Here is a 23,674-nt window from a genome sequence, read left to right as displayed (position 1 = left end):
ACTTGCACGTATCTATCTTATTTTCTATCTTGATTATGAGTTTGCATTTTGAATTATTTTGTACAGATGGGATTAATAGAAAATGCTCCATGTTACTTTTTATGGTTATTATTATTGCGATAAAATCTTCTTATATTTACTGGAGCATGTTGTAGTATGATTGCTTTGCGAGACAAATGGCAAGTAATCTCATCACCGTGGAGTCTAGCAGTAAGGTGATTCTAACCACCTGTGGCAGGAAACCGTGGTAGAAAACCAAACGCAAACCATAACTTTTTGCCAAACATTTGTGAAAGCCATCCAAACACACACCACACAAAATCTGCCACACCTAACCTAAGGCATGGCTACCAACCAAACAGTTTGATTTTGCCACACATTATGACAAGCCACAGGTGTGGCTAGTACCTCACCTTAGGCGTGGCAATTTGAGTCTCCAACCAAACAGCCTCTTCATGCATCTGACAAGATTGCAGGTCTCCTCTTCCCGAGTCTATCATTGCGCCACGTACCGCAATTAAGCTCCGTCATGGATAGGTAGATCGGCGACAGGGCAGGCAGAGACAGTCATTATCATTTTGCCCGGAAGAACCATGCAAACACGTTACACTCCGGTAGAAAATCAGAGGGGAAGGGGGGATAGGGTAAAGAGAAAAGAAGATTGTCGAAAATATAGGGTAAAAAAGTGATCAGAAATGCATTATTTGTTTGCACCATGGATCTATACAGAAGTGCGTCAGGGCAACCGTTGGCTACATCTCATTTCCGGTTGTCGTCAACCTGATACAGAAGAAAATTCAGAACGCGTCGTAGTGACACACTGCTACTGGAAGATCGAAAAGATAAGGCCAGTCAAGTGCCGGCCATCAGCGTAGCGTCCAGTGTAACACGAGCCGAACAAACAGGAGGGCGGTTTGATCGGTCATCGGTCTCGTGCTGATCCGAAGGCCCGCCGTGGATGATTCGTCGGCGCGGCCGCCGGCCAGACCACCACTCCGAACCCGGATTGAAGTTGACAACGCCTTTCACCTTTGGCCATGGCAGCACTGCAGCAGTGAAGGGGACCCGAGTATACCTGACGAATCATTACGAGCCCCTACTATCCTTTGTCGCGCCTTCACTGCTAGTGATATTGTAGGCAGTGGCCAGAGTGAAGTCTAAAATAAATCCTGAGATTGTAGGATGTTTTTGATTGTCTGCATTAGGCCCAGTCTGACCCACGGGAAAGATTGAGCCCGTTTGGTTGGTTGCATTTACTGTTGGGCTTGCACAGCACGAAACTTAAAGTACATTTGAACCCGGCTCGCTGGAAACGCTCAGATCAGCAGTTTCTAGCGAGCAAGGCTGAGGCGAGCTCACATGATGGACCACTTGCACTGAGGGGAGATGGGAGGGATACGAGCTAGTATGCGGCATGTGCCTGCTTATCTTCTACCTCCGGTAACCTTCTCTCTAATTTTGTTCTTCCTATCCCCTTTCGATTTACACAACGGTTCTTTGATTCGAGGTAAGCTCTACACGAAAAAGATGTACCTCGATGCTATGGTTCCATTCAGGCGATCGGTTCGTAGTTTCGTCGGCCATAAATTCTTAATTTTGTCTTCTCGTTTGAAGTTATTCTGGATGAATTTTGTCAGATTCGTCGCGCAAGATCGATCGTTTGAAATTTTCTTTGACCAACAGCCTAATTTCACAGTTCCGCACAACATTCGTGTTGTAAAATTTTTGATTTCGACGATCGTAGCTTCATCTCTCTTTGAACAACAGTCTACTGCAGTGTCGCCGCCATGTCAAGTTCCTCTGTCCTCTGCTCAGAGCCCTCCTATTCGTCCCTCTCGACGCCGACGCCCTTCCCCTTGATTTCCTTGCCCACGTCCTACTACACTAGAGTCATTTCCGGTGTCGCTCATCTCGGCTTACTCTCTGTCGTCCTCCTACTGCACTGACGCTACAATGGCGCGCTCACTGCTTTCTTGTGTCATCTGCCTCCATGCACACTTCAGTTCGCCGCGCCGCCGACGGGGTCGATCATCTTGGCCTCCTCTCTTTCGCCCTACTACACTGGAGTCGTTTTCGGCGTCGATCATCTCGGCCTCCTCTCTCGTCCACTCCACCGATGATACCATGGCGCGAGCACTGCATTCTCCTTCTTTGTGGAATGTCTTTGCGCGAGTACCGCAACCAGTTCGTGGACGGTGTCGCTCGTCCACGACTCCATGCTCGTCATGCCGAACATGGAGCCACGACCACTATCCACCGCAGTCGCTATTGTTCGGCGCACACTGCATTTCTTCTCTCCTCCCTCTGCTAGCTCTTAACCTTGTGTGCTAAGTCCAAGTGTTAGCTCTTAATCATACCTCATGCGTGCAACCAAACACCGTGTTCATGTGCCGCTTGGGCCAATGCAGGCAACCAAACAAAGTGCACTTGCGTATTACCTAATGCAGAGACCCTAAATGCAGACAACCAAACAACTTGCAGATGACGCATTTGGGGCTGTTTTTGCTCAACCAGGCTGGGTTGAGATATGTATGCAATGCAACTACTATTCACTACTGCAACCAAACACACCCGTAGAGACTAACGTGAACAAACCCTCACATCTAAATCCCTGAAATTGATACCTTGTATTTACGGATCCCAGTCAATCCAATCCCTGTATGAGTAAAATCATGTTTGTTGTAATAGAAAAGGCGTGATTCCTGTTGGGATTTTTTTTACTCTTACAACATCGGCCCACCTGTCATATGCATCTCCCTCCCCAATCTCTTCCTCGCAAATTCACTCCCCAATTAATCTGAACTCGCCTCCTGATGAGGTCCCGATGAGCGTGTCGGATGTTGGAAATGTTAGCACTTTTCCGACTAATCTAATCCATGAGTAAATGCTAAGCATGGCAAATACGGTATGCATCTCATACCGATACCTAAGCATGTAAGCACGTACAATACATAGAAATGAAACATCTATGAACAACATATATACGACCAACACATGAACGAGCAGATAGGGGATGAACAAGTCATACCCTCCGATTGGCCAGGCCAACGCGGCGGCGGCAGCAGCAACCTCAACATCAGCCAAGGCCTTCTTCTTGGTGACTTCGTCGTCATCCATGGAGTCGATGTAGAGGAAGTAGTGGAAGCAGAGGCGGACGAAGACGGGGACGGATCGGGAGCAGTCGTGTCGAGAAGCTTCCCAAAAACCTTATTGTCGTTCTCCCGGGCAGGATCTTGAACGACAAGATCCCGGAGGCACCTGCTCTCTCGACCAACCGTGCACGCGGTCATCGAGATGGGGTCGCCGAAAGCAGCACAGTGAGAGGAACAGTAGATGACTGATAGGGTTGTGCGAGAGGGAGTGAGTGAACTGAGTTAGGGTTCACTCCACTGGCCAGCGCCTTCTTATATAGGTTGTCGGGTAGATGGGCCTGGGCTCAGGCCCACGACCGAGTCCACGAACAGACCACAGCGCATGGTCCAATGCCTCGGACAGTGGCGCTTCCGTAAGCGACTCGTTAATTAATTAATTAATAATTAATTAACCATTCCTAACAACCAAAAAAAATCTTCGGCTCACCTCATTCCCGCAACACGCGGCGCGCGCGCGTCGTGACGGGGCGAGGCGTGGCGTGGTAAGGCAAGGCGGACGACGGAGGAGGAGGACCACGCGTGTACAACTCTTATTCCCAAGCTCCCAATAGCAATTATTAGAGCAACCCTTATAAAGAGGTCTCACTCTTCCTACTGTAGCAGTATGGGACTAAACTTCCCACCATACTTCCCACCACTTGTCGTACACATGCATGGGTCTTAGAGATTAACCAGGGATTATTGCATTATATGGGTCTAAGCCCATCCTTAATCCGTCAGTCCCCTACCAGATCTCGAGGCACATAAGTTTGTCAAGTGTTCCAAACAATATTTGATATACCAGAAATTTCAGTGGATATTGTTAAGTTGAACTTCCACCTAAAGCAATAGAATGAGACTTCTTCACAACTGAACAATGGACTATGCCTTGAATTGTCAGTTTGACGTGCAGGAGTTTCGCCTATTGTCAGCTCATATGTGGCTACCGAATGCTAAACCCCACGGGTGGAGCTTATTAGTCATACTCCGTACCTTGTCATGAGCTTCCTAGAGATCACCCAATCTCATAGACTATGACCAGCAGTCGGGCTCACATAAGTGTGTTCCTCCAAAATTGCTCTGTAGGTTAGCATCTTGCGTACATAAGCTTTGAAACACATTAAGAAAAAAGTCAGCCTGCCTTACAGAATTGATAGTATTATGCATCTCCAATCGAGTGGGTTAATTAAGGATACTCTCCTTAGTTGACCACTGGATTGTTTTCCCAGGTCCTAGTTCACGGGATCTCCGATCACATAGGTTGGGTTATCCCCATGGCAACTTACGTAGGTCTCATACCCATCTCCCTCGATGCATTTTCTATCACAATCCATGATAGCCCTTTCGTAAAAGGGTCTGCCAGATTTTTAGCATTCTGGATATAATCCAATGCTATCACTCCGGAGTTTCTTGATTTTTTGACAGATTTCAATCTTCTTCTTATGTGCTTTGTGGAATTCATATTGTCCTTTGAACTCTTAGCCTTGGTAATCATAGTTTGATTATCGCAGTTCATAAAGACAGTCGGGACTGGTTTATCAACCACCGGCAAATCCATCGAAAGCTCTCGAAGCCATTTTGCTTCGACCCATGATGTGTCTAATGCTGTGAGTTCTGCTTCCATAGTCGATCTCATTAAGATCGTCTGCTTCAAAGAATTGCAGGAAACAGCACCACCACCAAGTGTGAAGACATATCCACTTATGGCTTTCATCTCATCAGCATCAGATATCCAATTCGAATCATTATACCCCTCAAGTACTGTTGGGTACCCAGAATAGTGAATTCCATAGTTCATAGTACCTTGCAAATAACGCATCACTCGCTCAACATCATGCCAATGCACTTCTCCCGGATTGGAAACAAACCGACTTAGTTTGCACACATCAAATGAGATGTTAGGACGAGTAGCACAAGCTAGGTACATCAGGGAACCAACCACTTGAAAATATCTCAATTGATCTACAGTCGTGCCTTCGAACTTCCGAATCCGCACGCTAGGATCATATGGTGTTGCAGAAAGTTTGTAGTTCGAATATCCAAAACGGCTCAAAATCTTCTCAACACAGTGGGATTGCAAAAGTGTAATTCAACCCTCAGTATCTCTCAGTAGCTTGATGTTCAAAATAACATCAGCCATGCCTAGGTCTTTCATCTCAAAGTTATGAGAAGAAAAGCCTTGACCTCCTTAATGACTTTGAGGTGGGTCCCAAATATCAGTATGTCATCGACACACAGACACATTATTACTCCTTAGCCCCCACCATAACGATAGTATACTGATACGTCTCCAATGTATCTATAATTTTTGATTGTTCCATGCTATTATATTACCTGTTTTGGATTTTTATGGGCTTTACTTTACACTTTTATATCATTTTTGGGACTAACCTACTAACCGGAGGCCCAGCCCGTATTGCTGTTTTTTTGCCTATTTCAGTGTTTCGAAGAAAAGGAATATCAAACGGAGTCCAAACGGAATGAAACCTTCGAGGGCGATATTTTTAGAACAAACGTGATCCAGAGGACTTGGAGTGCAAGTCAAGAAGCAATCAAGGAGGCCATGAGGGTGGAGGGCGCCCCCCTATCTCGTGGGCCCCTCGGGCGTCCACCGACCTACTTCTTCCTCCTATATATACCCACGTACCCCAAGAACATCAGAGGCGACCAAGAAAACCTAATTCCACCGTCGCAACCTTCTGTATCCGCGAGATCCCATCTTGGAGCCTTCGTCGGTGCTCCGCCAGAGGGGGAATCAATCACGAAGGGCTTCTACATCAACACCATAGCCTCTCCGATGAGTTGTGAGTAGTTTACAACATACCTTCAGCTCCATAGTTATTAGATAGATGGCTTCTTCTCTCTCTTTGAATCTCAATACCATGTTCTCCTTGATCTTCTTGGAGATCTATTCGATGTAACTCGTTTTACGGTGTACTTGTTGAGATCCGATGAATTGTGGGTTTATGATCAAGTTTATCTATGAGAAATATTTGAATCTCCTCTGAATTTTTTTATGTCTGATTCAGTTATCTTTGCAAGTCTCTTCGAATTATCAGTTTGGTTTGGCCTACTAGATTGATCTTTCTTGCAATGGGAGAAGTGCTTAGCTTTGGGTTCAATCTTGCGATGTCCTTTCCCAGTGACAGCAGGGGCAGCAAGGCACGTATTGTATTGTTGCCATCGAGGATAAAAAGATGGGGTTTATATCATATTGCATGAGTTTATCCCTCTACATCATGTCATCTTTCTTAATGCGTTACTCTGTTCTTTATGAACTTAATACTCTAGATGCATGCTTGATAGCGGTCGATGCGTGGAGTAATAGTAGTAGATGCAGGCAGGAGTCGGTCTACTTGTCACGGACGTGATGCCTATATACATGATCATGCCTAGATAATCTCATAATTATTCGCTTTTCTATCAATTGCTCGACAGTAATTTGTTCACCCGCCGTAATACCTATGCTATCTTGAGAGAAGCCACTAGTGAAACCTATGGCCCCCGGGTCTATCTTTTATCATATAAGCTTTCAATCTACTTTTATTTGCATCTTTGCTTTTCCAATCTATATCATAAAAATACCAAAAATATATTTATCTTATCATATTAGCTCTATCAGATCTCACTTTCGCAAGTGGACGTGAAGGGATTGACAACCCCTTTATTGCGTTGGTTGTGAGTTCTTGTTTGTTTGTGTAGGTGTGTGGGACTTTTGAGGAGCCTCCTACTCGATTGATACCTTGGTTCTCAAAAACTGAGGAAAATACTTATGCTACTATTGCTGCATCACCCTTTCCTCTTCAAGGAAAACCAACGCAAGCTCAAGACGTAGCATATACACATTTGTCAGCTTCATTAACAACAAAGCCAGCAGATGTCAAAGTGTTATTGAACTTCTCATTCCATTGCTTAGGCGCTTGTTTGAGGCCATATAAAGATTTCACTAGGTTGCACACCTTTCTTTCGTGACCTTTTACTACAAATCCATCATGTTGTTGCATGTAAATTTCCTTGTCTAACTCTCCATTAAGGAAAGCCGTCTTAACGTTCATCTGATGAACGAGAAGACCATGCGAGGCAGCCAAAGCGAATAACACTCGAATGGTTGTCATTCTAGCCACATGTGAGTAAGTATCAAAGAAATCCTCTTCTTTTTCTGGGTATAACCCTTGGCTACAAGCCTAGCCTTGTACTTCTCAACAGTACCATCGGGCCTAAGCTTCCTCCTGAACACTCAGTTACATCCCAATGGTTGGAAACCAAAAGGACGATCGGTGATCTCCCATGCCCCGTTAGCCATGATGGAATCCATCTCACTATGGACCACATTCTTTCAGTAATCAGTATCCGGAGATGCATAAGCTTATGAAATGAAACTAGGAGTGTCGTCATCGACGAGGTACATGAGGAAATCATCAGCAAAAGACTTTGCATTTCTTTGTCTCTTGCTCCTAACAGGAGCTTCCTCGTCATCCTCTGATGAACTTTCGTCACTTTTGTGTTCATAATATTCCATCAGAATGGCAGGTTGAGGAGTCTCATCAGATTCCAGTCTAGAACTGCTTTGCATATCTTTCATGGGTAAAATATCCTCAAAAAATGTAGCATCCTTAGACTCTATAATTGTACCGACTTTCTGGTCAGGTACCTCGGATTTCACTACTAGAAATCTATAGCCAACGCTATTCTTCGCGTAGCCCAAATTAACGCAATCCACGGTCTTCGGACCAAGCTTATGCTTTCTGTGGATCGGCACATTGACTTTCGCCAAACAGCCCCAAGTGCGCAAGTAAGAGAGTGTAGTTATTTTTCCCATTGCTCATAGAGAGTAGTCTCATTATCCTTTGCGGGAACTTTATTCAGGACATAACATGCTATCAATACAGCCTCCCCCCACCATGCCTTGGATGAACCTGATGTATCTAACATGGCATTAACCAAATCTATTAGAGTGTAATTTTCCGTTTGGCAACCCCGTTTGACTGGAGTGAATAGGGAGGCATCCTCTCAAGAATAATACCATGTTCCGCACAGAATAAATCAAACTCATCAGAAAGTACTCTCCACCGCGATCAAACCATACTCGTTTTATTTTCTTCTCAAATTGGTTCTCAACTTCAGCCTTATAGATTTTAAAGTAGTGTAGAGCCTCATCCTTTGTATTTAAGATACACATAACAAAATCTAGTGGAATCATCAATTAAAGTCATGAAATATTTCTTTCCACCTTTAGTCAACACACCATTCATCCCACACAGATCTGAATGTATGAGCTCTAATGATGCCAGGTGTCTTTCCTTCACAGGCTTGTCAGGCTTACGAGGTTCCTTAGCTTGCACACACGCATGACACTTAGATCATTTGGCTAAAGTGAACTTCGATATTAAATCCATGTTAGCTAGCTGCGTCATACAACCAAAATTTATGTGACAAAGATGTGAATTTCAAACCTCAGATTCGTTCACATTAGAATGAATTTAGTTCACGACTTTATTACAGAAATCCTCGAGGGAAAGGCGGAACAAACCACCACAATCATATCCTTTTCCAACAAATAGTCCATACCGAGATACGACTACTTTGTTGGACTCAAATACTAACTTAAACCCTTCTTTACATAGAAGGAGCCACTTATGAGATTATTCTTGATGGCGGGGACATATGCTGCAAGTTCTTCAGTATCACGATCTTTCCCGAAGTAAACTTCGGATCTACCGTGCAAACACTATGAATAGAAGCATGCGAGCCATTCCCCATCAGGACGAAACAATCTCGTGCGACCTGGTAAGAAGAAAATAAAGATACATCAACATACACATGAATATTGGACCCAGTGTCAACCCACCAATCGGTGGATTGACAAACATAAAGTATGGTAATCAGATTACCATGCCCAGATGCCCCATCATTGTTGCTCAGAGTGACATTGACAGACTTGGCGTCATGTCCTGCTTCTTGTACTTGTTTGGGCACTTGTTTGCCCAATGTTCCTCTAAACCACAAGTAAAGCAGCCATCTCTCTTTTTGTTTTTCTTCTTACCCTTCTTCTTAAAGGTAGTATTCTGCTGGACAGAATTCCTTCCCTTGAACTTGTGGAAGTTCTTCTGCACCACATTGGCGCTAGAAGAACCCTTTTCCCCTTTCACGTGTGAGTCCTTTGCTCTCGAGTTCTGCTCAACACTTAGATGACCAATGACATCCTCTATAGAGAATTCACGTCTCAAGTGTTTGAGAGAAGTAGCAAAGTTCCTCCATCGAGAAGGGAGTTTTGCAATAATGCAATCCGCGACGAACTTGTCCGGTAACTCACACTTCAAGAGCTCCAGCTCCTTAGCGATGCACTGTATCTCATGGGCCTGATCCAATACATAACGGTTATCAACCATTTTGTAATCATGGAACTGCTCCATAGCATACAGCTTGCTCCCAGCATCAGTTGCGCCGAACTTAGTTTCAAGCGCATCCCACAAGTTTTTGGCAACACGCATATGGAGGTACGCGTCCACAAGCTTGTCTCCGATCCCAGTAAGAACGGCACCCACAAAGATGGTGGTTGCCTTCCTAAACGCATTTTCCTGTTCAGGAGCAACCATTGCTGTGGGAGACACACCATCAACCCATAACACGTTCATTGCTGTGAGCCACAAGATGGTCCTGGTCTGCCAACGCTTAAAATGTGTTCCATTAAACTTTTCCGGTTTTAGAGTAGCGACGAAGCATGAGTCGGAAAGTGCCTAAAACAAGGTTTTTGGAGTGTTGGAAATATTATCACTTTTCTGACTAATCTAATCCATGAGTAAATGATAAATATGACAAGTATGCATCTCATACCGATACCTAAGCATGTGAGCACGTACAGTATATAGAAATGAAACATCTATGAACAGCATTCGGCCAGCACATGAACGAGCAGATAGGGGATGAACAAGTCATACCCTCCAGTTGGCCAGGCCAACGCGGCGGCGGCAGCAGCCGCCTCGGCATCAGCCAAGGCCTTCTTCTTGGCAACTTCGTCGTCAGTCATGAAGTCGATGTAGAGGAAGTCGTGGAGGCATAAGCGGACGAAGACGGGGACGGATCGGGAGCAGTCACGTCGAGACGCTTCCAAAAACCTTATTGCCGTTCTCCAGGGCAGGATCTAGAACGACAGGGTTCCGGAGGCACCTGCTCTCCCGACCGCCGGAAGCAGTTCCCGGCGGCCGGAAGCAGCACAATGAAAGGAATAGTAGATGACGGCTGTGTCCTGTGACCGAGTTTCTTGTCGTTACATGTCCAGCCGGTTAATTATTGGCAGTGTAGGCTCGGCCTATCACTATCAGTTTCTACATACGTTTCCACTGACCGGGTGATTGGCTCCAGATGATTAACAGCTGCTGGTCAAGGTCTCGAGATAAGCTCAGCACACAGTGAGCGTATCACGAACGAATAATCCAACCAACAATCGGTGGCAAAGTAGAGCAACAAACACATGAAGAAGAGAACAAGACGAGGCATATATTACACACGAGTTTAACGTGACAAGGAGCAAACAGAAGAATCTACCACCGGCAAACACACACCAGTCCTTACTGATCATACAATACAGACACCCCCATCTTCCCCATCTATCGATCAACGTATGCATGGTCTAGCTTGCTGGATGGACATGCGGACTACATGGAGCACTCGGCGGGGACGCCCTTGGCGACGCGCTTGGGGTCGGTGCAGTAGTTGTAGATCATATAGTTGCTCTGCACCCACCGCATCCGCTGCTGCCGCGTCAGGTCCAGCTCCTGGTTGTACCACTCGCCCGCCGCGCCTGTGCCGGGGGCAACCTCCGTGCCCACGCTGGAGCCGCAGCGCGGCCGGCCGCCCGCGGTCACCACGCACGCGTCGGCCTTGAAGCCGCGGTAGGAAGCAGAGAACGGCGCGTGGGACCAGTCCGTCTTGACGCGGCCGCCCTGCGTGGCCCAGTCATCGGCGTTCCAGAGGCTGGAGTAGAGCCGCATGGGCTGGTTCTTGGGGAAGGCGATCCCCTTTCCCTCAAGGTTCTTGAAGTCCCTGATCGGCATGTCGTCCACCATGAAGCTGCATTTGTTTACACCAAATCGGTCAGTCCATGTGCTCCTGCACTAGCCACAGATGGCCGGCGTTCTTGAAACAAAAAAGAAGGTTGAGCAATGGCGTTGGACCAACTTACATGATGTGCTTTGGGTTCCAGAGGATGGAGTAGGTGTGGAAGTCGTTGGTGGGATCGAACCAGAGGCGGAACTGCTGCTCCCGTTGGCCCTGCCCCTGCGTGAACACGTTGGTGTGCAGCGTGTAGGGCTCGCCGGTGACGTTGCCCAGGAACTCGAAGTCGATCTCGTCGTGCGTCGGCCCCTGCGACGACAGCTGCACATTCATACACAGCAAACCGATCGAGTTAGGCAACCGTGTCATCTGGACCTCGAAGCAGAGGAATGAATGGATGTTGGGTTAATTACGTAGTATGCGGTGACGGTGCCGGCGGAGTTGCCGGAGACGAGCTTGAGCTGCATGTCGATCTTGCCGTAGAGGTACTCGTGCTTGGACTGGAACCCGGAGCCGGAGATCTTATCGAGCCCCAGCGTGAGGAGCTGGCCGTTGTTGAGGATCTTGCCGCGCCCGTCACCCCAGGTGACGTCGAACTCCTTGTCGAAGCTCGCCGCCGCCAGGGCACACGAGGCGAGCAGGATCGCCAGCACCGACACCGCCATGCGTTTCGTGCTCCAGAAAGTAAGCTCACTCAACTGGAGTAGCTAGCTAGCTAGAAGAAGGTTGATGAGGAGGAGAAAGCTGGATCTAAGCTTTGTGTTTGTGTGAGTGGAACGAGCAGGGCGTGAGAGGTTTATATAGAGGTTTGGAGATGAGCGTGGCGTGCCTGATGGATGGTTCTGCGAACTTTGCCAGCCCGGTGAGTGTAATGCGTGTGAGTTGGCGCCAGACGGGAGGAGACAGGGCGGGCAGGACGGCCCTGTACGTAGCGCGTGATGGACAATGAGAAGGTTGGCGCGGCGATGCCACAGGCAGACAGGCTCGCGTACATACAGTAACACATTAAAATCGATCGAGACGTGCAGCAGATTTCTGGATGCAACTTCTCCTAATTTGCAGCCATGGCGTTTGAGATGGCCCTGTGTTGTGCAGGCAAATGGCATAGCACACGACACTTGAGCAGGGGATGGATGATCAGCCTTTTCTTCTTCCTCCGGTATGTGAAGTTTCAGGAACTGTGGAGGACGAGCTGGTTCTGTCATTGCGTGTCACGGCTTGACAATCCCTTTTCAGTCTGGACTATTCTTTAGGTACCAACACATGGTGGTTTCATCCTCAGGCGCTTCCAATCCTTTTGCGTTTATTTGCAAGTGCCTCTTTCATGAGAAAATCTCAAGTGTAGAAACTTAAGCCACTTTAACTATATATATAAGTGCCTGATATTTGATTTGGGTCAGTTGATTTTTGTGTCTGTGCTGCTTCAAGATTCGTGCTCCTTCTTTCCCCCTATTTTGGTGCTGTCTTTTTTCGGGCTGAATATTTTTAAATGATGGCTTTTTTTTTGGATCAATCGCTTCCTTAACGAGCGGAAGGTCATTACCCCTTTATTCATGTGCCCTCCTCTCTCTAGCCCACTGAGGTGACTCACCCTTTTCTTCTCTCCCTCTCTTTTAGCTCAGTGAACGACCCATCTCTCTACTAGCTCGTCCGTTTACCCTCGGTTTGTTTTTCTTTTTTCTTTATTAGTATTTTTGGGATGTTAGATGAGTGTAAATTTATATGCACAAATACTATATAATATGTGTGTAAATTTTACTGGTTTGCGAAAATGCACTATTATATGCTTATTCTTTGCATATTAAAAAACAATTTAAGTGCAAAGCTGGGAGGGGGGGGGGGGGGGGGTTGTCAATTTTAAGGATAACACCAATGGTAGTAATTCATTTCTTCTTAGAAAACTTCAGTTTTTGATTGTGTTTACTTTTTATTTCATTTTCTTTCTACTTTAAGGGTAGTATCAATGCCACTAATCCATTCATTCTAAAAAAACTTTTTCTTTGCGAAAATTACACTTTTATATGCTTGTTCTGCATATCATAAAAACACAATTTATATATAAGTTATGTGGAAATAATTCACTATTTTTTTCTCTCTTTCTTCTTAAAGAGTAATACTAATGCCAGTAATTCATTCTTTCAGGGAAAACATATTGTTCTTATTTTATATGTGCAAGTATGCACACAAGTGCTCCCCTCTTTCCCAAAATGTAACACACGCTTAACTTTTCACGGTCTTTCATGCACAACTTTTCATGGATTGAATATGTATAACTGGCAATGTTGTATTTTTCCTGTAAAACAATTTTATTTAATGTACATTTATAAAAATTTAGTGGACATACAATAACTAAAAATTATAGTCAAAGTTGTACGATAAAGACCAAAAAAGTCAAAGAGCGCCACAATATGTGTGTAAATTATAGTAATTGTATTTTTTATTTCATTTTATTTCTTCTTTAAGGGTAATACAATTCCACTAGTTCATTCCTTATTTGTGAATATTCTAGCATTTTAGAAAGTACAAATGACATTAATTCACTCTCACTTAGAAAACTTACTACATTGATTTTATTTTATTTTTTACCCAATTTCTTTCTTCTTGAAGGGTAAAACCAATTCCACTAGTTCATTCCTTATTCTTTTTTTTTTGCAAAAAAAGTCCACTATTGTATGCTTATTTTTGCATATCATAAAAAATGTATAATTTCCATGTAAATTGTGTGCAAATTTTGTTCTTCCATATTTTATAAAAAGCGTAAATTAGGAGTAATTATGTGCAAATTTTGTCAGTTTTTCTTTCTTCTCAAAGGGTAATACCAAAGCTACTAATTCTTTATTTTTTTGAGAAAACTTTATTATTTTGATTTTTTAGTTTTTATTTCATTTCCTTTCTTTGCAAGGGTAATACTAATGCCACCAATTTATTTCTTCTTGGAAATTTTTTTTTGAAAAAATTCCATTACCTTATGCTTATTCTTGCATATTATAAAAGATGCAGTTTATGGGTAAATTGTGTGCAAAATTTGACTTATTTATTTATTTTTCCCTTCTTTTTTTGGTAATACGGATGTCACTAATTCATTATTTCTTAAAAAACTCCATTTTAATTTTTATTTTAGTATATTACTATAGAAGTTTTTATGTTATGTTATGTTACACATAGTTGCATAATATTTTTTCCCTTTCCAAATTTGTGTGTTTTAATTTAGCGTTAATCCACTCTCATGATTCATTTTTCCTTACAAAACATTATTTTATCTTTGTTTTTCCTTTGCTCTCATTGTCATGTGCTAGCTCCACTAGTGTGAATATTCATTAGTCTAGAGAAACACGCAAGTTAACCACGTACAAGCAAGGTACGTGAACCAATTCACCGTCTGTGCGCATCCAATCGAGCTGCACCTCCACGTACGCATCCTTTCTTCCTTGGTTTCTCACCGTGCAGCTGAGCTATCTTTGTTGGACACGGTAAAAACATTGACGGGCCCAATTAGAACTTCAGGGGACTCCTTAATTATTAGTCGGTTCCAAACCTAATTGTACAGCATAGATTTTTCAAAGGAAACTGCATGCAAGTAAAAAAAATGCACCAAAAATTAGACGTAATTTAGTGCTAGATACATCTGTTTGAGCGACAAGTAAATCCGCATATAGGTTTGTTTTAAGTCAAATGTTGTAAACTTTGACAAAGTTTTTAGAAAAAATAGAAACATTTATAATACCAAATAAATACTATATGAATATATATTCTATGATGGATCAAATGATATTGATTTGTTACTGCGAGTTTTGATATTTTTCAGTATAAACTCGGTCAATCTTTAAAAACTTTGATATAAGTAAGACAAAACTAATATGGGGAGTAGGGACGGAGTACTCCGAGGAATTGGCCACGCTTTCGAGCTAGACGAGGCGACGCTCGCACATTTGTACGCGGGTCATCTATTCATATCTCCTCATCCGTGCAAAATCAGACGTGGAACAAATTGCAGTACAGGCCGGACATGTGGGAGACGCAGTATTGTCCTCTAGATCACCACGGCGCCTACACAGAGCAAGAACATTTACAAAATCCAGACCCTTGTCGAACATTCAAAACTCCCCTCCCGTTCCTCGGCGTTACTACAGTACCGCCTACTCCATAACGTGCCTGCCGTGTGAGGCCAAAATATTTGTGGCACGCGCACGCAGTGGCTGGTAGCACGCCATGAAGAGGGTTGCAGATCAACTCGATCGACCGTACGTGCGCCAGCTAAGCTCGATCGGCACAGCCAAGGAGATCAAACTAGACGGTACTAGTAGCTACTAGCTAGACCTAGAGGGCAAGAGGCCAATGGCGACTTCGAGCATGTAGTAGTAGAACGATCGGGCTGGTGTAGCGAATTCAAGTGGAGCTGAAAGACGACGCGTACGACTGCTTCTTCAGTCGCCATTAAACAAGCTTGGCGTTGGGGACTTGATCTCGGATCTAGACCTGGCCCTGCCGAGCGCATGGGATGCGCTCCGCCGCACGCCTTAACTGAGCGCGTCCGGCTCCGGCCGGGGCCATGCAACGCGATGCATGTACGTGTGTGTGCACAATGGCGACGTTCATTCATTCGTGGGCCTTGCACCGTGTCAATCAGCAGCAGCAGCCGTAATTGCTGATAATCATCAGCAGCCGTATAATTGTACCAGGCTACCAGCTCCCAAATTATATGGGCACAACAACCTTCCTCCTCTGTGCCCGTAGTGTCCCAGATCTGCACAAGCTGGAAGTGGAACCGGCTACTCAATACTCATTCATCAGTCCAAACCGTGCTATAACCCAAGCAACAAGCCGTGTCACGTACTCACTCAGTATAGCGGTCTCCAGTTACCATGAAACTTACATGCATTGTCCTGCGCCAGCCATGCGTGGTACCGGGGCTGGTTCGTGTAAAAATCCACGCGGCCGAGCTGGCCGTCTAGGCGGCTGTGGCATGCACGATGAGAGTGTCATCGTCGACCCGGTCCGTGAGTGTCATCGTCGTCTAGGCGGCTGTGGCATGCGAGACGGGAATTACCAGCATGAGTGTATGTATTTCCTCTACTCCCCCCACCCCGACTCTTACTTTTAATTATGATCATTTCATTTGCAATCACAGGGTAGTTAAGAGAATATGGTGAACAGCTGTGGAAGATCTTGGATGAGTTAGTGACCACCGGTTATGAATCTGTTTGAGCCTCGAGGAGAACAACCATGCCATGCAAGTGTGCAAGTGTACTAGGGAAAAATAATGGAGTTTCCTAAAAAAAGAGGAACAATAATGGAGCAGTGTAATTTAATCACATTAGCAAAATGTGAGTCGTTGGGGTCAGTGGATTTCGAGATCACTAATAAAAAAAGGAGGCAATGGTTCAGGCCGGGCCAGCCCATTAGTCCCAGTTCAATCCAGAACTGGGACCAATGGGGCATTGGACCCGGTTGGAGAGCCACGGGGGCCGGCCGGGCCATGTGGGCCATTGGTCCCGGTTCGGCTGGACCTATTGGTCCCGGTTGGTGGGACTAACCGGGACCAATGGGCCTCGCTCCTGGCCCGCCCCCTTTGGTCCCGGTTGATGGCTTGAACCGGGACCAAAGGTTGCCCTTTAGTCCCGGTTCTGGCCACGAACCGGGACCAATTAGTTGCCTATATATACCCCTCGCCCGCGAGCAGAGCACTCCCACTGCTCTGTTTTTCGTCGCCGGCGAGGGGAGAGCTTTGTGGTGCTCTAGCTCACCTCCTATGCACACTAGGTGTTCGATGGAATGCCCGAGCCACACTACTTAAGCTTTCTCCTCTTCAAGCTTGACCTCCAAGCTCCATTTTCCTCAATATTTGTCTAGGTTTAGCGGTCCGTCACGTCCCATCCCCGTCTTCACCGCCGTCGATCGCCCGCGCTGATCTCGTCGCCGGCACCACCGTGGTGAGCCTCTTGTTCTTATCTTCTTTCTGAAAGGAAAAAAAAATTCTTGTATGTTTATATAGATACTTGTATAATTTTCTTACTTTTATTATTGCATCTTATATAGTGTGATGGTTTTGGTATCCGCCCCCGTCGGCCCTCGTCCTGTCTATGATTCGGATGTGGTATATATATTATCTTTTCATAACTATTGGTTAATTTATTGTTTATGACAATTATGTCGACCAACGTGACATAGATTTTATTTATCTAGGAGGTTGTTGAACCGGAAATTCCAACCGATCCTATTGTCGAGAGGTTAAATTTAGTTGAAGAAGAAAACAATTTGTTGAAGGAAAAAATTAGAAAAATTGAGGAGGAGAAGATGATATTGGAGTTGCATGTTGCGGATGTCGTCGATGATCACAAGATCAAGATGGATGCAATGCGCTTGAAGATTAGAAAGATTAAAAAATATGCCATTCATACTGAGGCTTGGTATCATTATGCCGTTGGATCAGTTGTTACATTGGTTGCGATTATGATCGCATTTGTTTTCGCATTGAAATGTTTTACATAGTTTCAGTGTATGGTTTAATTAATTTAGATGCTCTACAGAGCTTTATGTTGTTAGATGAGAACTATGTATGTACTTTGGTTTTAATGTGATGATGAACTTCCATTAATTTGGTCACTTAATTATCTATTCATGATGTTCTGTAATGATTTTTGACACACTTAATTATATATAATGCATGCAGATGAATCGGCAATGGATGTACGGTTCAAGACACACCTCCGAGTACATTAAGGGCGTGCATGATTTTCTCGAAGTGGCTGAGGCAAACAAGCAGAATGGTTTTATGTGTTGTCCATGCCCTATATGCGGGAAAAACGAAGTCTTACTCTGACCGGAAAATCCTCCACACCCACCTGCTTTACAAGGGTTTCATGCCACACTATAATGTTTGGACGAGGCACGGAGAAATAGGGGTTATCATGGAAGATGGCGAAGAAGAAGTGTACGATGACAACTATGTGCCCCCTGAATACGGTGATGCTACTGAATATCAAGAGGAACCAGACGATGTGCACGATGATGCTGCAACGGGCGAAGCTACTGAAGATCAAGAGGAACCAGATGATGTGCCCGATGATGATGATCTCCGTCGGGTCATTGTCGATGCAAGGACGCAATGTGAAAGTCAAAAGGAGAAGATGAAGTTCGATCGCATGTTAGAGGACCACAAAAAAGGGTTGTACCCCAATTGCGAAGATGGCAACACAAAGCTCGGTACCGTACTGGAATTGCTGCAGTGAAAGGCAGAGAATGCTGTGCCTGGCAAAGGATTTGAGAAGCTACTGAAAATATTAAAGAAGAAGCTTCCAAAGGATAACGAATTGCCCGACAGTACATACGCAACAAAGAAGATCATATGCCCTAGGATTGGAGATTCTAGAAAATTGGTTGATGAGGAGAAGGCTCGATGGAAGGAAGCTTGTGTTTGTGTGAAGCTGTGAGTGGAATGGGCGGGGCGTGAGGGGGTTTATATAGGGGTTTGGAGACGAGCGTGGCGTGGCGAATGGATGGATGGTTCTGCGAACTTTGCCAGCCCGGTCAGTGTAGTGCGTGTGAGTTGGCGCCAGACCAGAGGAGACAGGCTCTGTACGTAGCTTGTGATGGACAATGAGAGGGTTGGCACGGCGATGCCACAGGCAGACAGGCTCGCGTACGTACAGTAGCACATTAAAACCGATCGAGACGTGCAGCAGATTTCTGGATGCAACGGCGTTTGGGATGGCCCTGTGTCACTAGAGAGAGAGAGAGAAAGCATGGAGGACCAAGCAGCGATATATGCAGGGGATGGATCGTCAGCTTTTTCTTCTTCCTACGGTATGTCAAAAACTGTGGACGTGTTGGTTCTCTTTCCGAATTGTCCCAACATGAGATTCTACGGTTATTGAACAACAACAAAAAAAGATGCGATTCTACGGGATCATCGCGATGGTATGCTACCGGCACTCATTCGTGTTGACACCGGGGCTTTCATTGCTGATGCTATTCCGCTACTTCTGCATAACAAAGGGGCTGTTTGGTTGCCGGCCGCACCTTGCCACGCCAAAGGTGCGGCGCGCCACAGCTCCCTCGGCCGCCGTTTGGTTGCCTCCTAAAGTTTTTTTTAAAAACGGAATTGCTTCCTAAAGTTAGGCTTGCCATGGACACGCAGTGTTTTTTGTAGTTGATTTTTTGCCACACTCCGTGGCGCTCGTTTTCAGCGCCACACTATGTGGCGCGCCGCAAGTGCCGCTAAACAAATGTGGCACCAGTAGACTCCAATCAAACAGCCCTTTTAGTCTTCTATTCCTTTTGTTTCGTAGTAAATGACTAGATTTTGTTGACTTGACTTGATTTTCACAACTTAGGGCTCTTTCGATTCAAAGGAACTCTATTGGATTTCTCGAGGATTGAAATTTTTAGGGATTTTTCATTTGTTGGTTCTCTGATTCATAGGATAAAATTATGGACTTTTATAAATACCAAATGTTCGGATTTTAGCAATAGGCAAGAACGATCCTTATTTCACTCTAATTACATGCATACAAGAATTAGAATGACTAATTTTTCTTTCACGTGCACTACTCCCTCTAATTACATGCATACATGCACTAGAGAACGAAAATCTGATGTCATCTTAGATTCCTCCTTTTTTTAACTTCAAAATGTTCTCTAGTTCAAACCGTTGCTCCGATTGAAAAATCGTTTTCACATAAAATATTCGTCGCGAGGAGACCTTCGAAACTAGATCCCATATTGATATGTTCCGATGACTTTTTTTTTTGAGTCAAAAGTTATCACGCCCACACTAAGTAAGTTATCACGTCTTTGGTTCATAAGTTATCATCTTGTTTATATAGAAATTGCCGGGGCATAAAAATATCAACCAACCTTCTCCCCACGTGCAAATGAACTACATGACATAATAGCTGATGTCATCCTAAATTCCCCCATATTTCAAAACTTCAAAATGTTTTGTAGCTCAGACCGTCAACCCGATTGAAAAAATGATTTCACATAAAAGATTTTTCGCGATGAGACCTTCAAAACTAGATCCCATATTGATATGTTTCAACGACTCTTTTTAGGGTCAAAAGTTACCAGGCCCAGGCTAAGTAAGTTATCACGTCTGTGATAACTAAGTTACAACTTGTTATATAGGAATTACCGGGCATAAAAATGATCCTGCAACCTTCTCTCCACGTGCAAATGAAGTAGAAGACACAATAGCTGATGCAATCCTAGATATTCCCCTATTTCAAAACTTCCAAATGTTAGCTCAAATCGCCGGTCCGATCGGAAAATCATTTTCACATAAAATATCCGTCATGAAAAGAGTTTCAAAACTAGATCACATGTTGATATGTTCGGACGACTTTTGTCAGATCAAAAGTTACCACTTCTAGGCCAAGTAAGTTATCACATATGTGCTACATATGTTACCATGTTGTGCATAAACCTGGTTTCTCTAACCTTCTTAACAGCTCGGGTTAAAGTTACCGTGGTGTTTGTGCGTGAGTTATCACGTATACGATGAATATAATATCAAACTATTTACATGCAAGTTTTTGAGTGTATGTTTTTAAACAACCCCCTCGCCAAAGTTATCAGGACAGAGACTCATAAGTTATCAGGTCTATGATGTGTGAGTTACCAAGCTATTCACATAAAGAGCTACCGGGGAGATATTTCATCAACCCCTCCCCTGCTAAATTTATCAGCACCGAGGTACATAAGTTATCAGGTCTTCGATATGTGAGTTACCATGCTATTCACATAAAAGTTACCAGGGGATATTTCAACAACCACCCTGCCCCCCCCCCCCCCGGCCCGGTGCCAAAGTTACCAGGACCAGGGTACATAACTTATCAGGTATGCGATGTGTGAGTTACCATGCTATTAACATTAAAGTTACCGTGTGTGTATTTTATCACCCCCCTCACCAAGACGGAGGCACATAAGTCATCAAGTCTGGATGTGTGAATTACCATGTTGTTCGCACAAAAAGTTACTAGAGGATATTTCGTCACCCCCCCCCCCCCAATGCCGAAGTTATTAGGATCGAGGTTACATAAGTTATCAGATCTGCGATGTGTGGGTTACCATGTTATTCACATAAAAGTTACCAAGGGGATATTTCATCAACCACCCCTGCCTCCCCCCGGCGCCAAAGTTACCAGGATCAGGGTACTGTGTGATGTTCCATAACAAATTTTCATCCCGAGTCAAAGTTACCGTAGTGTTTTTACGTAAGTTATCAAGGCCCGCGGTGCGTAAAATACCATGATATTTAAATAGAACTTACCGGGGGGCATGCTTTCAACAACTTGTTTTTCCTCGGGTCAAAGTTACCAACAAAAATGTTTGTATGTATGCCTAATTCCACAGTGTATAATCAAGTACGAAATGATGTACTAGACAAGGCCAACAAGCAATAAAGAAACAACTTTTCTTTTGCTGCCATGGGGTTTAAAAAAGGTCATTTAGGAAGTTTTCCAATTAAAAGACATGAAAGTGGTATCAGGTAAGTTGGTCATCGGCATCATACAAAAGCTAGCAGACCCAACTTCGATTGCAACTGGGCTCAATTACTTTTTAGATCGCAAAAAAGATTGTTAACGAATATAGGGAGAAAAAATGGGAGTTTCCAAAGACGGCAATGCTACACGTACAAACGATTTACAGGCTTTTACAGGATGGTTAACCTTGATTGATCAATAGGTGCGGCCCACCCCCCTGAAAATTAGGGGGGGGGGAAGGTTTGTGATTGGTTGTTAGATGGAAGGAGCGTGTAAAAACGTGTAAGTCTTTGTATGTCTAGCAATTTTGTTCCAAAGATATAGCAAAAAAAGGCAGTTACCGAATGCTCGTGCGAGAAAATCACGGGAGTTTCCCAAGATAGAGCGAAAAAAGGGCAGTTACCAAGATCTGAACGTTCGGACGTTACATATCTCGTAAAATTATATAGGAATTTTTCTATTGAATCTTTTGTACTATACTTTATATAGGAAACTAACATCCACTCCAACTTTTTTTATAATTCCTATCTTTTTCTTATGGCATCAAACGTTTCTTGCTAATCCTATAGGATTCAGTGGGTATGCCACTTCAATCCTATACCTTTCCTATTCCTATGTTTTCAAATCCTGCAAATCAAAGATGCCCTTATTATGTAGATGTCATGTTTAGTTGTACTACTAGGTGGGGCATGATTGTGGACAGAATTATCATTTCACTCCAGCAAGGCCTGCAGGCCACACAAGCAAACTAATCATCTACTGCATTCACCTGGAATTGTTTTTCTATAACCGAACTTATATGTTGTTGGCATGAAGAGTAAAATCCAAGAAAAGTTAGGAAGTTTTTTCTTGTTATCAAATATTGCTTATTTTTAACCTTTGTGCATATTTATGTGACGGAAAAAAAATCTCTACAAAGACCAGTGCTCCAAAAATGTTTTCAAAACAATCTTTTTGAGCATAGATTCTATCCCCAAAGTATTACGAACGAAATTTCCTCGCAAAAAGTTGCACATGGGTGAATCCCTCAACAATGGTTGTTGACAAAAAGAATTATATCATTTTTTAAGATTTTACGGTTCAGTGGAGTGCATCTATACCCAGGAGCAGGATATGCATGTCTATCATCAACAATCACCCCAATACACACAAACTGCCTATACTTTTTTTTATGGAACCGGGCATAACCCCTTTCCATTAATGTGACATAACGGAAATACAAAGTCCAGAGAATGAGACGGAGGAGGGGAAAGTGGGTTCGAACATCATCGGGAAATCCACTGTGAGCACTCGCCATCAAGATTACCCACTGCAGGGCGAAAACCCGACGACACTTAGTAAAACAGTCTACGACAGAGCCTATCAGCAGAAGTACCAGAGAATCGCTCACATATGAGCATCAAAAGATAAAGTTCCCACGCAGGGGAGGAGGGTAGAACTAGGCTAGCATTGCGGGAGAGGAAGAGGACGACATCTCCTTTAGTGTGCCCCCTCGCTTTGACTCACAGCACAGATACACATCAGCCTCGATGCATTGTTCTTCAGCATGACCACCCCAGCTGTCTGATCCGCCGCGTCCTGGCTTTGACATTTGACATACTACCTGTACTCAAAGTAGATTTACCCTTTCTCATTCGCCAAAAAAAAAAAGCTTTACGTTTTCTAATCTAAGCGGCCGCGCTCTGGAGCTAGATGAAAAAAAAGTGAGACCAACCTGGGCTAGATTAGCATGTTGGTATTTTTTAATAAAAGAAAACTCTCGAGCTAGATGAGATGATGCTCGTACATTTGTACGCCCGTCCTCTATGGATATCCACTCCATCTACTCCGTGCAAACTCAGACGTGGAACAAACTGCAGTGCCCGGCCAGTCCCACCAACCCACGGAACAGTACGCACCATGTACGTACGTATAGGAGACGCGGTAATGGAAACCGTCGTCGGATGGATATTCAGAACCCTCGCCCCGTTCCTCAACGCTAGTGTACAGCCTAGCAAACGTAAC

At 44.3% G+C, this 23,674-nt stretch overlaps 1 protein-coding gene across 1 annotated transcript; it reads right to left on the bottom strand.

The window, feature by feature from the left end:
* Positions 1-10,603: 10,603 nt before the first annotated feature.
* LOC123158976 (probable xyloglucan endotransglucosylase/hydrolase protein 23) lies at positions 10,604-11,970 on the bottom strand. Its single transcript, XM_044576785.1, has 3 exons — positions 11,600-11,970; positions 11,314-11,507; positions 10,604-11,201 (listed from the first exon to the last, which is right to left on the bottom strand). Exons 1-3 carry the CDS (start codon positions 11,849-11,851, stop codon positions 10,787-10,789), a joined length of 861 nt encoding a protein of 286 aa, XP_044432720.1. The 5' UTR covers positions 11,852-11,970; the 3' UTR covers positions 10,604-10,786.
* Between the last annotated feature and the right edge of the window lie 11,704 nt (positions 11,971-23,674).

The sequence above is a fragment of the Triticum aestivum genome, chromosome 7B (assembly GCF_018294505.1).
Source record: "Triticum aestivum cultivar Chinese Spring chromosome 7B, IWGSC CS RefSeq v2.1, whole genome shotgun sequence".
Taxonomy (NCBI): domain Eukaryota; kingdom Viridiplantae; phylum Streptophyta; class Magnoliopsida; order Poales; family Poaceae; genus Triticum; species Triticum aestivum.
This window is presented reverse-complemented; position numbering and strand designations above follow the sequence as displayed.

What these genes read in the sequence shown, in the direction of transcription:
- LOC123158976 (XM_044576785.1), bottom strand. Translation starts at nt 11,851, where the DNA reads ATGGCGGTGTCGGTGCTGGCGATCCTGCTCGCCTCGTGTGCCCTGGCG. An exon ending in GCACCGTCACCGCATACTAC is followed by an intron (nt 11,508 to 11,599) that starts GTAATTAACCCA and finishes ATGAATGTGCAG; the next exon opens with CTGTCGTCGCAGGGGCCGAC. An exon ending in TGGAACCCAAAGCACATCAT is followed by an intron (nt 11,202 to 11,313) that starts GTAAGTTGGTCC and finishes AAACAAATGCAG; the next exon opens with CTTCATGGTGGACGACATGC.